At 48.5% G+C, this 15383-nt stretch overlaps 1 protein-coding gene across 2 annotated transcripts in view; it reads right to left on the bottom strand.

Moving 5' to 3' along the window:
- Positions 1–3260: 3260 nt before the first annotated feature.
- Positions 3261–15383, bottom strand: part of VSNL1 (visinin like 1) — a 58126-nt gene continuing 46003 nt past the window's right edge. Inside the window, exons 2-3 of one of the 2 annotated variants that reach the window (XM_060117376.1) lie at positions 8004–8219; positions 3261–3458 (exon numbers count right to left, since the gene is read on the bottom strand). In XM_060117376.1, coding sequence (XP_059973359.1) covers positions 3261–3458; positions 8004–8219 — 414 coding nt within the window. The remainder of the gene's footprint in view (positions 3459–8003; positions 8220–15383) is intronic. The other variant, XM_060117377.1, reaches the window with a different exon arrangement.

Here is a 15383-nt window from a genome sequence, read left to right as displayed (position 1 = left end):
ATGAACTAAAGAGCAAGCAGTTACATATAAGGAGCCATTTTTTATTCCCACACTCTTCCAGATGACAACCGATTTTTAAACTACAGAGTGGCTTCAGTGCAAAATTAAATCCAGGGTAGAACTGTAAGACCCTTGGTTAGGACTTCAGAAAGATCTAAGGCCGTGCTTTTAGACCTTTTCAGACAGAAAAAGGGCCTTTTTCTTTTTGTTGGGGGGGGGCAGGACTGGCTTTAATTCTGTTTAGAAAGGAAAGTGGCTGTGATATGAAAGACTTAATGAGGTTAGAAATCTAGAAGGAAATGGAGCGGGACTGGATTACCAGGAGGAATGAAGGCAGCCGTCAGAGAGAACGGGGACGTCCCTGTGCGACTTCCAGGCCAAACAGAGGTAATCCCCTCAGGGCCCGCACGTGGTGGGCAGGGGCCAACAACCAATCTTAGAACCACATCTGTCATCGTTATGCAGAGCAAGGGGAAGGTGTCATCACGGGGCCATGGAGGGGGCTCCACCCACAGCCGGGGGGCACTGGGAGTGCCCACCCCACTGCCAATCAGCCACGTCAATCGCTGGGCTCCCCTTGGCTGGGCTAAGGCAGTGACAGCTGGCCTGCTCCCTCACGGCTGCCTCTCTGGGGGGCAAGTGGATGAAGGGGCTGCAGACGAAGGCCCATGGGCCGTGTGACAAAGACACCTGCCGAGACAGGGCCCCATGCGTGTGGGGAGGCCGGTGCGGCTGGGGGGTCCTTGGTGGGGTGTAGGGGACAGGCTTCCTGGGCTGGGCTCCCCAGCCTCGGTTCATCCTTGCCGAGCTGCGAGTGTGAAAAGGCCTTTTTCTAAGGGCGTGACTTTCAGGTCCTCTCCATTAAAGAACAGGCTTCTGAGAATATTAGGGGTGTTGTTCCTTAGGAATCACACAGTGAGCCCCTTCTAATGGAGTGGATTTTATAAATTGATACATAAAAACCCTTAAGAGTTTTTTTTTTTTTTTTTTAAAGAATTGTATCAGCTTAGACTGAAAGAGACAGTACAAAAATGAAAAGAAGGTATTGTACTCCTGAACTTTTATGGGCAGGCAGTAGGCAGAGAAAACTACTCAGCTATAAACAGACTACTTTTTTTTTTTTTTAATAAAAAAGGAAGGCTAACTCAGAGGGTAGAAACAAGAACACAAAATTCAGAGCCAAAAGCCACAGAGACCAACCTGCAGAAAATAGGACTCAGCCCTAATCAAGGAACTCACAAGGTGTACGTGGCTGGATTTCAGAATTGCTATGGACCAGAGACTGCTGTGAGCTTTCCAGTTTCCCCTTTTTTGAAAGTGTGTCTCTACTGCAGCTATACTTCACCTGTCCCAACATTCTATGCTGTGTAAGGGGGGAAAGGGGCAATAATTACCCATTGGGTTCACAGGCCTTTGGATCAAAAAGGATGGTACTCAGTGTGCTATACCTGATGAACCACATCTGAGGAGCCTGTAGATGATGAGATTCGGGGCCTCAAGCCTGACCCTGAAGTCATAATGAGATAAGGCTTTTGTGGTTGCCTGGGAGCAGGTGAATGCATTTTGTATGTGGAAGAGATGTGAATGTGGCTACAGGGCAGACTGTGGCTGATTGTTTTCCAGAGAGGGTGGAAACATCTCTCCTGTTCTTCTAGAAACTTGTAACCTATCAAGACATAGAGTTTAATTTCCTTCTTGACTATGAATAGGTTTGTGACTTTGTTGTAACCAATAGAATGCTGGAGAAGTGTTACTTCATGACTATTGAGGCTAGGTCAGGAAAGAATATGAAACTTCCAGTTTCTTAGCAGGAATACTTGTGCTGGAGACCTGAACCATCAGGCAAGTAGTATGACTGCTCTGAGGCCTCCATTCTGTGACAAAGAACAAACTAGCCCATGTGGAAAAGCCCTGAGGCTGGAAGAAGAGAGATGCCCTCTTAACGCCCAGCTTCTCCAGGCACCTCTTGCAGCTCACGCTTCCATGTGACTGCAACTGCACGAGACACCCCCAGCTAGAATCATCCAGGTGTACCTTCTCAAATTCCCGACCCACAGAAGCCATGAGGAATAATAAAATGATTGCTTCTATTTTAAGCCATCACATTTTGATTTGGAAAGACAGCTTTTTGGAGGACGCTTCTCAGTCAGCTAAATGTGTCCTCCACATAGTTGTGTAAAACATAGTGCATGGTTAGCACCACAGTAACACTAAGAAAACATCTATTGTCATATAGTGAGCATTTTTTGAGAATGAGCAAGTTTTATGTTTTATTTAAACTTTACACGCCATATTAATTGTCCCTCTTTTGAGGGCCAGGATGAAGCATTGGGAAGTTGCTTTTTTCCCTTTGGTTGTCACTGATTCTTTGAATTCCCAAGTTGTGTGTTCAAAGGTAAATTTAATAAGTTGTTGCTATTGACCCTTGACAATTATGAACATCTGTTTCAAATTTAAAATTCTGACATAAGAACTGAGGGAAAAAGTCAAATGTTATAAATTTATTTGGGACATCTATTGCCACCTCTTTGGAAGCCTTTGAGAATTCAAGCAAAATCAATACACATACATCTTTTCTTTACTTTCAATAAATAATATCTTTGAGTATATGTATATATAGATAGATATATTTAGTTAATGAGTCATTTAGCAGTGTTTTTAAGTTTTATACTGCATTAATTCCAACACAGCTCTTTCCAGATTGATAGGATGCAAATGAGGTAAGAATTAAGGCAAACCTAAAAGGCATGCAAATTTCGTACACTTATATTCACTGATAATACAAGCTCTTGTGTGTGGACCACAAAGAGGAGTCAAGGGCCCCTCTGTGTGTCTGTCCAGTACTATTTTACAGGAGAATGGTGACACAGCTTATAATTCAGTTACATTACCGTGAGGGTTTCAGTGCTACTAACATTATGTAATCAAGGAGACACGAGCATTAGCAAAACATGAACAAGAAATCATATAACTCTTTGCAGCACATTTCTGCCCAGGCTTTGGAGGAGGAAGGTTTTTTTAATGAAATGATATCACACATATCACATTGTGGCAGGTTGTTTGTTTTATAATATATGCTTTTAAAATTCATTAGCAAATGACATTCTCATGCACACAAGTGTTTCAAACACGAGAAGCAAGTCCATTTATAGGTAGTCCAAGCAATATTTGTGTGTGTGTGTGTGTATGTGTGTGTGTTAATAGCTGCAGACTGAATGGAACATTGAGACTTTTGTGCAGTCCATAGTGTTGACCTCTGCTCATTTCTGAATGTCGCACTGCAGAAGTAATACGATGGAAGGGTCGCTCTTTGCAGCTTCTTTGAACTCATCCAGTGTAATCTGGTCGTCTTTGTTCTTATCCATCTTGCTGAAAATCTTGTCTACTCGCTGCTCAGGCGTGAGGCCATCCTCATTCATTTTCATCATGATCACGGTGCCCACCATTTTGTAGATAGCCTCGGGAAAACAGGAAACAGACCATAAAGTTCTCCTATGATAGGGTAAAGAATCTAAATTTACTTCAAAGGACTCCTTAAATGGTATTAAGTAAGATAGTGGTGTAATCAAACCTGTGTGAGTCTCATGACCAATTGGATAGAGAAGAATTTCATGTGCTTCCCAGGTTTCTGACTGGAGGAAGTGATTAGGAAGGGTAGTGGTGAGATCAAGAATAATGGATTAGAAACAGGTTCAGGAAGGAAACCGATGAGCTCAGTTTTAAACATTCTGAGTTTGAGGTCAGATGAGAGGCAACAAGTTCTACTCCTTGGAGATTTAGGAAAAGATGAAGTGTGGTCCCAACTTACAATCTTTTAAGAAAGCAAGCAAGGTGGACCAGTAAAATTTAGCCGTGAAAGAAGTTAGTTTAGGGGGATCTGTGAATCAGGGACTCTGTTCATAAGTCAAAGAACAGAGTAGGAAGATTCCATCTTCCAGTTCAATTAATTGTGCACAATTAATTCTCAAAATGGGAATTAAATGTAGAAATGAGTTTCTTTCTTAGGAAAGTGCCTTAGAAAAATAAATGCTCATCTACACAAAGACTTGCAGGGGAATATTCATAGCAGCTTTTAAAATAATGGCCCCAAAGTGAAAACAGCACAAATGTTCATCAACTGGTAAACAGATAAACAAAATATGACATATCTGTACAACTGAATACTATTTTAGCAACAAAAAGGAATGAAATACTGATACATGCTATAACATAGATAAACCTCAAAAAAAAAAAGCCAGATGTAAAAGGTCAAACATATATTGTACGATTCCATTTATATGACATGTCCAGAAAGACAAATCCATAGAGACAAAGTAGAAGGGTAGTTTCCAGAGTCTGGGGGTATGAACAGGAATGAGGGACCTTATTGGGAGAATTAAAGTGTTCTAAAATTGGATTACGGTGATGGCTGCATACTTCGGTAAGTTTACTAAAAATCATTGAATTGTAAAGCTAAAATGGGTGAAGTTATGGCCTGTTAATTATAACTCAATAAAGTTTCAAAGAATGCCAGTTAGAAACAGTAAATCATAACAAGAGTTTCATTGAACAAGTAAGATGTCTACTGAGATAAAATATATTTTGTTTGCTCATTTTTTGTAACTAGAGTGTGTTGATTTGTGGTAGAAAAAAATCTAGGACATTTGACTTTAGAAGAAGCAGACTACTGGGACTTCCCTGGTGGTCCAATGGTTAAGACTCTGTGCTCCCAATGCAGGGGGCACGGGTTCGATCCCTGGTTGGGGAACTAAGATCCCACATGCAGCATGGTGCAACCAAAAAAAAAAAAAAAAGAAAGAAAGAATCAGACTATTGAAATTTCATTTGAGGGACAATTGGTAGAGGGGGTCCTGATTAATCTAGAAGCCTGATGTGGTATGTGAGGGAAAAGCAGACATGCCTGGACTTTAAAAAAGAGACAGATGGGTCATCCACGTGCAAGCTGCTACTCTCACTCCATCCTCTGAAGGGTGAAATGACAAGGGCTTAAAGGAGAAATGGGTAGAAAGGCTGTTAGCACGACAAATGCACCATTGATGAAGACACGGCAAAAAGAAACGTAAACCCCAAAAGTCCACCCTGGACCACATCTAACAACTCTGAACATGGCCAGGTCTCATTAACCGTATCTAAGATGCAGCCCTGCAATTGGGATCATGAACATGACAACCAGGAAATGACGTTCTAGATGCAGACTCACACTTCACACCAACCTAGACCAAAGGCATGTCAGGCTCAGAACTAAATATGAACGTGTTCCCTGACAAATGTAAGGAATCCCTGTAGGCGCATAGGCTTTATGGGGTACTCCGGCATGCAACGAAATATGTAGCACTGTCTTCTCTGAAAAGAGGACGTGTTATCACAGGTGCTTTCCCAGGAAGAAATAACTGTCTCAGGTACTCTCTTATTCAACCAAAACTTGTGGACCCATTAGGCCTGTGCCCAACACTCCAGGGCAGATGCACTGTCCTTCATTGGGGTTACGTGGCCCTTGCTGGTCTCTCCTCGCCCTGACCCTCCCCCATCACAGCACCTGCCTCACTCTGCTGTCATTGCCTGATCACTTGTGTGGACACAGGCCCTTGGGTCAGTGAGCTCCTCCAGGGTGGGCACTTGTGTCTCTTCACGTCTGTCTCCCCTCCACCTTGCAGGAGGTTGGCGCCAGCAGGAAAGCTGACTACAGGCTACAGGAGCCTAGAGGGTGGTGGGCAACTCTGGGGTGAAGTGGGCCAAGAAGCCTTCTTGGACATGGCAAGATAACCTAGACCTTGAAGTGTGAGAGGATTTGGATGGGCCCAGAGCCCTGAAGGACATTCCAGGGGAAAAGCATGGTAGAAGCAAAAGTGGCCAGCTGTGCGTGTGCAAGAGTGAGGGGCCCCAGATGGACAGTGAGGCCGGAGAAGACATGCAAGCAAACAGACGTTGGCTGGACCAGCTGTCAGAGATCTGTGTGCCTGTGCCTGGTACAGAGGACCTGCTCTGTAAAGCCTTTTGATCAAATGAATGAGCAGCTCTTGAAGCACAGAGATGCTGTAAAGACTGTATCAGTTATTGATACCTTGGTTTTGGAAAGGTAGCTCAGCAGAAAGGAACCTAGAGGCCAGAAAGGGTGCCAGGGTGCAGGTACAAAGGGCCAGAAGTTGGTGAAAATACCGGAGATGGAGAAGGGGAGCCACATGCAGAGGGAACATGAAGGTGACATGGCTGATTGGAAGGAAAGAAGCTGAGAGTTGAGGCAGATGGTGTTTCCAGGGGAGACAGAGCCTCGGGAGCTAACTGCCGGTTACTGAGCATTTCCTACATGAGAGGAAGCGTGCCATGTGCTTAATCGTTACCACAGACTTGGGGGGTAGGTTTTTTCTTCTTCTTTTTTTTTTTTTTTTGCGGTACGCGGGCCTCTCACTGTTGTGGCTTCTCCCACTGCGGAACACAGGCTCCGGACGCACAGGCTCAGCGGCCACGGCCCACGGGCCCAGCCGCTCCGCGGCATGTGGGATCTTCCCAGACCGGGGCACGAACCCGTGTCCCCTGCATTGGCAGGCGGACTCTCAACCACTGCGCCACCAGGGAAGCCCAGGGGTAGGTTTTATTACCTTTATTTTTTCACTGAAGACACTGAGGCTCTGGTGCCCTCAAAGCCCTATAGTCAGGAAAGCAGCAACGCCAGGCCTGACCCTTGCTGCTGTTGGGTTTTCCAGTTTACTTGGGAAGGTAACTGGGTACCAAAGGGAGAAAAGGGACTAAAGATGCCAAGGGAGGGTGGGTAAGTGGAAGGCAGGGCTCCAGAGGCCACAGGAGGAGCGAACTGTGCTGGGGAGCCATCCCAGGGGAGGAGAGTGAGCGTAGCATGGTGGGCATCTGGGGATTTGGTCACTTGGGTTTTGGCTACTGTTTCTTCCCATCAGCCCCCAGTTTTCATTTGGGGATCCACCCTCCCTGAATCTCAGCTCTGTGGTCTGGACAGGGCCTCACCCCAGCTCCAGGATGGGACACTTGGCTCTGGCCTGTGGCAAGTGGTGCATTTCCCCCCTTGGGTCACACTGGTCGGTGCAGAGGTGGACACACATGCTAAGACAGTCAGTCAGTGAAAAGGCACTGATTCATTCATCAGTAATTGAGTGCCCACCAGGCTCCAGGACTGTTCTAGGTTCTAGGGATACAGCAGTGAGTGAGCAGAGTCCTCTCTTTACAGTGCTTGCGTTCTACCGTATGAGGTTATTTGGGGCAGTGATAAACGCTGTGACAGCAAATCATGTTGGTAAGAGGTTAGATGGCCCTGGGGTGGGGCATGGGCACTCTTTGGGGAGGGGAACGCAGGGAGGAAGGCCTGCCGGGAGGTGAGATGAGGGCACGGCCCTGAGTGGAGTGAGGGGCCCGGGAAAGGGCCCTGGGCAGAGAGAGAGGACATCAAGGCCCCCACATGAGGCTGTGTGTTCTGGGAAAACCAGGAAAGCCCAGGCATCTCGAGCAGGGTGTGTAGGGAGGAGTGTGGAAGATTAAGGTCAGAGCAGTGGGCAGGGGGTCCTGGGACGTCTGCACAGGCAACTGAGAAAGATACCTGTTCCCATGGAATGATGGGAGCCTGGGGGCCGCGGGCAGGATCTTGTGCCGTTGGAGGAATGGGCAGTGGAGTGAGCTGGTCTGAGTCAGAGGGCGGCGTCCAGAAGGGCAGAGCTAACACAAGGGCTGGAGAAGCTGAGTCCTGATACCATCCTTTGCACCCACTAGGCTTACGTTTATGGGAGATGTCACACCGTGAGCACGGCTGGTTGAAAGGGCGATTGACAGCCAGGACCCAGCAGCTTGGACCTGTGACCTTTCCCAGCGCCTCGACGGAGCAAGGGAACAGGGACGGAGAAGTCAAGGTCTGGCAGGGCTCCTGGCTGGGGGGTGGAAGGGAGCTGCCGTGGGCCTGGGCCCCAGGGAGCTTCTTCCCAGGGGCCTGCCAGCCGTGCCCACAGCAGCCCCGGTCCTGGCCACACCCCGGGGCCGCTCCTCACCTCAATGATCTCCAGCATCTCCACGCGGGTGATTTTGCCGTCCCCATCCAGGTCGTACATGTTGAAGGCCCAGTTCAGCTTCTGCTCAAAGCTGCCCCTGGAGGTGATGGACAGGGCGCAGATGAACTCTCGGAAATCGATGGTGCCGTCCCCGTTCTTGTCGAAGGTCCGGAAGGCGTGCTGGGCGAACTTGGAGGCGTCTCCATACGGGAAGAACTACAGAGCAAAACACACAAGGTCAGGTGTCGGGAGGGGACGAATCACAGGCCCCCGAGTCAAAGACCACCACTCGCTTGCTTTCTGCTCACAGCCCAGGCTCTCCCAGCCACCCGGGACTGTGGACAGGCTCGCCTGCCCGGACAGGGTTCGGTCCAGCGCTCAAGGCCAAGGGCTGGCCCAGGGAGGCCATCTGCCCGGGTGTCCTCACTCCCAGGCCCCTCGCTCTCTCCTGTGGGTGAGGCTGGGGACACGTCTGGGTTGGCGGGGCCTGGATTGGGGCCGCTAGGATTCCACATCTCCGGCTTCGGAGCTGACTTCTCTCCTGCACGGGGTGGTGCTACCGGGATTTCCACGGGCCTCTGGTTGTGACAATCCAGGTCCACCGTGCGCGGGGCCCGAGCGACATGACCCCGACCTCCGGCCAGTGGCTCCCCTGTCCCCAGCCCTCAATGGTCTCCCTGGGTGAGGGTCCAGGGTGTGACTTCTTCTAACGGGCACTTTTGGGGGGGGCAGATCATTTAAGAGCCACTAAAAATAGAACACGACTGGGCTTATTTCTGAGAGACGTAAAGAGGTGACTTCTCAGAGCCGACGGGGAACTGTAGGAGACCGAGGACGGGCATAGGCAGGGGAGGAGGGGCAGATCGCACAGGTGGGGAGAACACGGAGCCCGAGGCCGTGGCCCTGGCCCCGGACGCGCGTCTGGGCCGGTGACACACAGCAGGGATCCCGGTCTGACACCTGATCCTCTTACCCAGCAAAGCTAAAGGACATTCTCCAGGTGGAGCGCAGGAGACCAGCGAATAACCCTCACCCCATCCCCAAAACCAAACCAAAGCACACCACGCGGTGTTTTAAAGCAGAGAAGGTGTGTATTGCTTCTGGACGAATAAATCCCGCTAATACAAAATCCAAAGCAGACTCCTGAGGAGCCACTGGGGCTCCTGTTCCTGCGTAGGTGTTGCCACTTGCTCAGTGGGCCTGGCTGTGGCCACACGCAGACGGCCGGCATCGTGACCCCTCTGGGCTGTGTCCTCTTTCTTGCTGTACATCCTGACCTGGGGCTTGCTGAGCTCGGCTGCCCACTCCTCCTACATCGAGAAGCACACTGGACAATAGAAAATTTTCCTCCAGAAGCAAAATAAACATTTCATATCAGGAGCCAATACAGGCGGGCCAAGGACAAGGCAAGTGTTCCAGGGGAGAAGCTGACTTCGGCTTGTATTTCAGTAGCTCCCACTTCCAGATGCCAGGATCTGTTCTGGCTGCGGTGGCTGTGGGAGAAACCACCCCAGAACTTAGTGGCTTGAAACTGCATGAATCATTTTTATTCATCTCAGAAAGTAAAAATCTGACAGTCTCTTCTAATCAAAGAGCTTATTCTGTGACTACGAGCTTCACGTACTCTGAACTGTCCTTTCCTTGTAACTCTGAGGGCACCATATGTGTGTGGGTGTTTTAGGTTTGTTTTATTTTTTTCCCCTCACGACAACCAATTTTCCAACTGGCCGGACGCCAGCTGGGTGTCCTACAGTTCAATTCAATTCTGACCCAAACTGCCTGGAGTTACGGCAGACCCCAGAGGGTAAGGGTTCAGTCCCACAAGACTGCGCCCACCTTCAACGCCAGTCACAAGTCCCAGGTTGCCACCTGTTCCTCTGAGAGGCCTGCTACGAAGTTGGAGGATTCCCACAGCCCCTCCTCAGGGTGGATAATTGGCTAGAATGACTCCTTATTTACTACTAAATTCAGGAAGGCACTTTATTTGCTACTACCAGTTTGTTTTAAGGTTACAGCCCAACGGAGGAGATGCATAGAGCAAGGTGTGGGCACGGGGGTGTGTGGAGCTTCCGTGCCCTCTCTGGGTGCACTGCCCTCCCAGCCCTTGGATGCGTTCACCAGCCTGGAAGCTCCCCCAGCCCCATAGTTTGAGGGTTTTTATTGCAGTTTCATTATGTAGGCATAGTTGATTAAATCATTGGCCATTGGTGATTGAACTCAATCTCCAGACCCTTTCTCCTCCCCGGAGGTCGGGGTTGGAGCTGAAAGTTCCAATTCTCTGGGACCAGCCCCCCTCCCAACCCTGCCCCAGTCCTGAAGCTAGGGGTCCCCCAGGCACCAGTTATCTCATTAACATACAAAAGACACTGTTATCACTCCAGAGATTCCAAGAGTCTTAGAAGCTTTTGTGTCAGGAACCGGGGACTAAGACCAAGTATGTATTTCTTATTCTCTCTCTCAATATCATATGTGCCCTGTGCATGAGTGGTCTTCATCTCTCTCTAGGGGTGTGCTGTTTGCTGTTGTGTCACCTGCTTCACGTTCAGTGGTCTTGGGCAGAGCGGGTACCTGTGAAATAGCCCAAGAACAGAGCAGAGTGACCCCCCTGGTGGATTCCCAAGTCTCCTTAGGGATGTTTATCCATCAGCCTTTCTACACGCAATGACATGAGGCCATTGGGTATAATTTCTCTCCATCCATGTAGGTTTCTGGCGATGTAATCCTTTACCCATCTCATACCTCACAGCAGACTTTTAAGTTAAGGGCTCTCTGACAGTTTTATCTAAAAATAACTGGGCACCTTATGTCAGTATATTAAAAATTAATTTAGATCAGGAAGGCCTTGAGAAAAAAATCGATTGTAAATTTTGAACTATAAAAGTTACATGTGCCTTGCCGAAGGTCTATTTACTGACTTTTATAGCCAACGTGTTTACTTTGGAAGAACTGAGTGTGTGATCAAGAGCCCTCAGATACCTGGAGGGGTTATTTCCTTTAGAAAATTCATCCTATCATGTTCTGAGTACTTCAAGTTTTTCTAATCAGGGGAATGATCCTTCTTTTGATGAAATAATTCAACTCTGGATGGATCATCACAGAAAAATGAAGCCATACTCCCTTCAATCTCTGTAGGAAGAAATCAGGGTCTTGAACTCATATTCACTTCTCTTGGAGGAAAATAGTGCCTGAGAAGTACAAGTATTTTGGGGGTATTGCTGCTTGCGGGGTGTTTTGTTTTATTTTTAAAATTCAATGTATTTTGCTTCAGCCCCTGCAATAAATATTGGTGTGGAAATCATTTTTAGTGGTCTTAATAATCTAAACCTTTTAATATAGTAGAAAAAAAGAACAGTGAGGTTGAAATTTTTTAATATATATAATTATATATATTTCACTTACATCTTTGTAGTTCAGGCTGCTATAAAAAACTATCACAGACTGGGTAGCTAATAAACAACAGACATTTATTTCTTATAGTTCTGGAGGCTAGAAGTCCAAGATCAGGGTGCCAGCATGGTTGGGTACTGGTGAGGGGCCTCTTCTTCACTGCAGACTGTCGACTTCTTGCTGTGTCCTCACATGGTGGAAGGGGCAAGGGCACTCTATGGGGTTTCTTTTATAAGGGCACTAATCTCATTCATGAGGCTCCACCTTCATGATCTAAGCACCTCCCAAAAAGGCCCTACCCCCTAATACCATCATTTTGGGTATTAAGTTTCAACATATGGATTTTGGGGACACACAAACATTCAGGCCATAGCAAGTTGTTTGAAAGAAAATAAATTTAGTTATGAAAATTTTCAGAAACTGTATTAGATAATCTAACATAGCTAATCTTCAGTAAATTTCCAGCTTCTCTTTTATGCCTATGTACACACGCACACAGAGTTTTTCTACTTTTGGTCAAAAATGTTATATCAAGTGTATCCTATATTTCCATTAAAAGGAAAAGAAATCTTCATCTGGGAAGCAGCTGCAAATGGTCAATTAATGCCCGCTGATGTGAATCCAGGCCCCAAGCCAAGAACCCTTCTGACCCCAGAAGCTGTGTGGTATGGTTCCTGGAGAAATCCTTTGGGGTTTGGCACCTGTGGGGCAGCCTGTCCTCCTGAGGGTGTCCAAGAGAAGGGCAGGGCTTGGCAGTGGAGCAGCGTCTGCTCCAGCTTCTGGCCAGCAGAGCCCTAGGCTTAATTCTGGGGGTGTCAGTGAGCTGGCCAGTCTCCCAGGCTCCCTGGCTGGGGGTGATGGATGGCTGGGCCAGTGCCCTGGAGGCAGTCTTCCCAGGACTCCCTACAGCCTGCTTTCTCAGGTCCTGTCCTTGCCCCTGTGCAGCCCACAGCTCTTTTGCTCTGACACTTGGGGGGCTCAGAGCCTAGTAGCAGAAGGTGGGGCCAGAAAGTAGACCCTCTGTCTGTCGTGAATTTTGGCCCTGCTGATGAGACCCTGACCCTGAGGCCACACAGTGATGTGTCCCTATCCTACCACAGGGACAATCCTGTGCTCCGGTTACGCTCTGAGGAAACGGGCTCTAGAGGCTGCTGGCCTCGGGTGGGACCAGGACCCAGCTACAAGGTGTAGCATGATGTCCGTAGGAAAATGTCATCCTGGTGCTAAAAACCAACTCATAGGTGAATTTTAGGGGATGGCCCTGTTTCTTTGTTTTCTTTTCCAAATTCTGCCTAAGTATAGGCATTTTCTTTCTTTTCTTTTTAAAAATATTTATTTATTTATTTGGCTGTGTCAGGTCTTAGTTGTGGCACACGGGATCTTCATTGCAGCATGAGGGATCTTTCACTGCAGCATGTGGGATCTTCACTGCGGCATGCGGGATCTTTCATTGCAGCATGTGGGCTCTCTAGTTGTGGCTTAGTTGCGCCGGCTTAGTTGCCCCGCGGCATGTGGGATCTTAGTTCCCCGACCAGGGATCGAACCGGCGTCCCCTGCATTGGAAGGCGGATTCTTAACCACTGGACCACCAGGGGAGTCCCCCTGCGCTGTTTCTAACTGGGGCAGGATCGCCTGTTTGTGGAAGGCAGATGGAATTACCCGCGGATCATAAGTGCCCTGTGCCTTCCTGCCTCTGTCTTTGCCCACACGGCGCCCTTTGTCTGTGGGACCGTCGCCTACTGCTCAGTTCTATCTCCTCCCCATCATCTGAAGTGAAGCCCGGATGCCACCTCCTGCGGGGCCCTTCTCTGCAAACGCAGCCTGATGTCAACCCCTCTCTCCTTGCATCTGAGTTATCTTTGTACATGCGGCTTTCCTCTGCAAGTACCACACATTCCTTGCTTCGCTCAGCTCCGTGTTCTCTGCACAGTCTTTGTTAACCAAGTGAAGGAGCCTTTGCTTGCAGAAAACCGGCAAAGCCTGCAGTGGGAGGTTCCTCCGAAGATGAGAACCTTGGAAATCAGGACAAAGGAGTTGAGGAAAGGCCAACCCCGTGAGGTCTCCTGGTTCTGCCGTGCTCAAGCCCACATTCGGGCCAAGACTAGTAGAGAACGAGGAACCCACAGCCCTCCTGCCCCATCCCGAGAGAGGAAGTGGAATAAGGCTTTCTAGTGGGGCCCTAGGGACAGGGCTTCTCAGCAGATTTGCAGGGGACGTCTGGCGTGGCAGAGGGCTGGTGTGCATGCCAGCCGCCTCCTGCTGACTGACGAGCAGGACAAGGGTGCCCTTGTCCCATGGCATTCCCTGGACTGACTTCTGGAAGTTTCTGAGATCATTCTTCTGGGCTGCACATGTTTCTTTCCTGTTGACTCCCCCTCTCCAGGATGCCTGGAAATGAGGGCTGCCAGCTGCCACCAGTCGAGGGGAGCTGGGGCAAAGCAGGGCTGCACCCCCGCCTCCTCTTCCTGGAGGTGGGGAGGGAGACATTTCCAGGACCCTTCACTCAGACTCTCAGCAGAACCCAGTCAGGTGGGCACAGCCTGACGGTGGGGGTCATCTGCCTGCAGAGCTGGGTCACGGGCAAGCTCCCCGCGCCCACTCTGGCCCCGCTGAGGAAAGTGGGCTCAGAGTTCCCATGGACCGCCTCCTTCATCTCTCATTCAGTGAGTCCCCTGCAGCAAAGGCCCAGCGGCTCAAGACTTCCTCTGCTTCTCTCCACATCCCCTCTTCCCGCCCACTTTCCAGTGGGAGGATCCACAGAGGTAAGCACTGCTCTCCCTTCTGCCTCGGCCAGAGCCCACACGCGCCACCCCCCCACCCACCGTTGATTGTGTAATTTCTCTTCACATGAACACTCAGTGGAATCAAGTGCAAGCTCCTTTGCTTGTCATTCAAGGGCTTCCACACCTGACCCGATGATATGTACCTTAAACATTGCATGTCCTGCTGGCTTTCCAAATTAAGTCACTATTCCTTGCCTTGACAACTCATCTCTAGATTTGTTGGCCTGTTGTGTGGCGAGCAGTATGAGCTTGGACTCGGCAACAGTCAGTTACAACTTCAGCATCTCCTAAAATCCTCAAGGCAACCCAAGGAGATGGTTTGGCTGCCCTTTCTTTTACTTAATAACAGAGAAGCAGGTTTTTAGGACAGACGTTTAACACCATCTGTCATACCTATTTATTTAAGGGATTATTTATTTAGTATATATTATTGAACTGTGAATCCCCAGAACACAAACCTATTTGCTCACCGTTGTATTCACAACACATAGCACAGGTCCTGCAGATAGTAGGTGCTGCCTACTACCTTGTCGGTGTCAGCTGGAAGGTAACCAGGTGACCAAACACTGCTGCTAAAAACTGTTACCGCCTAGTGGACATTTATATAACCTAGCCAGCTCTGTTCAGTAGAACTTCTTGCGATGATGGCAATATTCTATAAGCCACACTGTCCAAAATGACAGCCACTGGCCATATGTGTCAATCACTGTGTCAGGTGCTGGGAATAAAATAGAAAAAAAGACAGAGCATGAGCACAGTGGGGAAGCAACCCTTGAAATGTTACTAGAGTACCTAAAGAACTGAATATTTGAATGTCATTTAACTTACGTATCACTTTCTTTTTAAAAAAAACTAATTTATTTATTTATTTATTTTTGGCCGCACTGCACAGCATGCAGAATCTTAGTTCCCCAACCAGGGATCGAACCTGCACCCCCTGCAGTGGAAGCACAGAGTCTTAACCACTGGACCACAAGGAAGTCCCTACATATTATGCATACTTTCCATAACCACTCGTGGCAAGGGGGGCTTCTGTATTGACTAGTATGATCTATGCTATGTCATTAGCTTTCACAATATTCCTGCCAAACAGTTACCCGCAGCTCCATTTCATGGTCAAGGAAACGTGGACTCAGAAAGGTCCAGCAAACTCTTAAGTTCTCCTCCCACTGTGTCAATCTGTTGCCATTTTGCAGAGGAGTAGTAAGAA

Source organism: Mesoplodon densirostris, chromosome 14 (genome assembly GCF_025265405.1).
Source record: "Mesoplodon densirostris isolate mMesDen1 chromosome 14, mMesDen1 primary haplotype, whole genome shotgun sequence".
Taxonomy (NCBI): Eukaryota; Metazoa; Chordata; class Mammalia; order Artiodactyla; family Ziphiidae; genus Mesoplodon; species Mesoplodon densirostris.
Note: the sequence above shows the minus strand (reverse complement) of the source record. Positions and strands in the feature narration are given on the sequence as shown.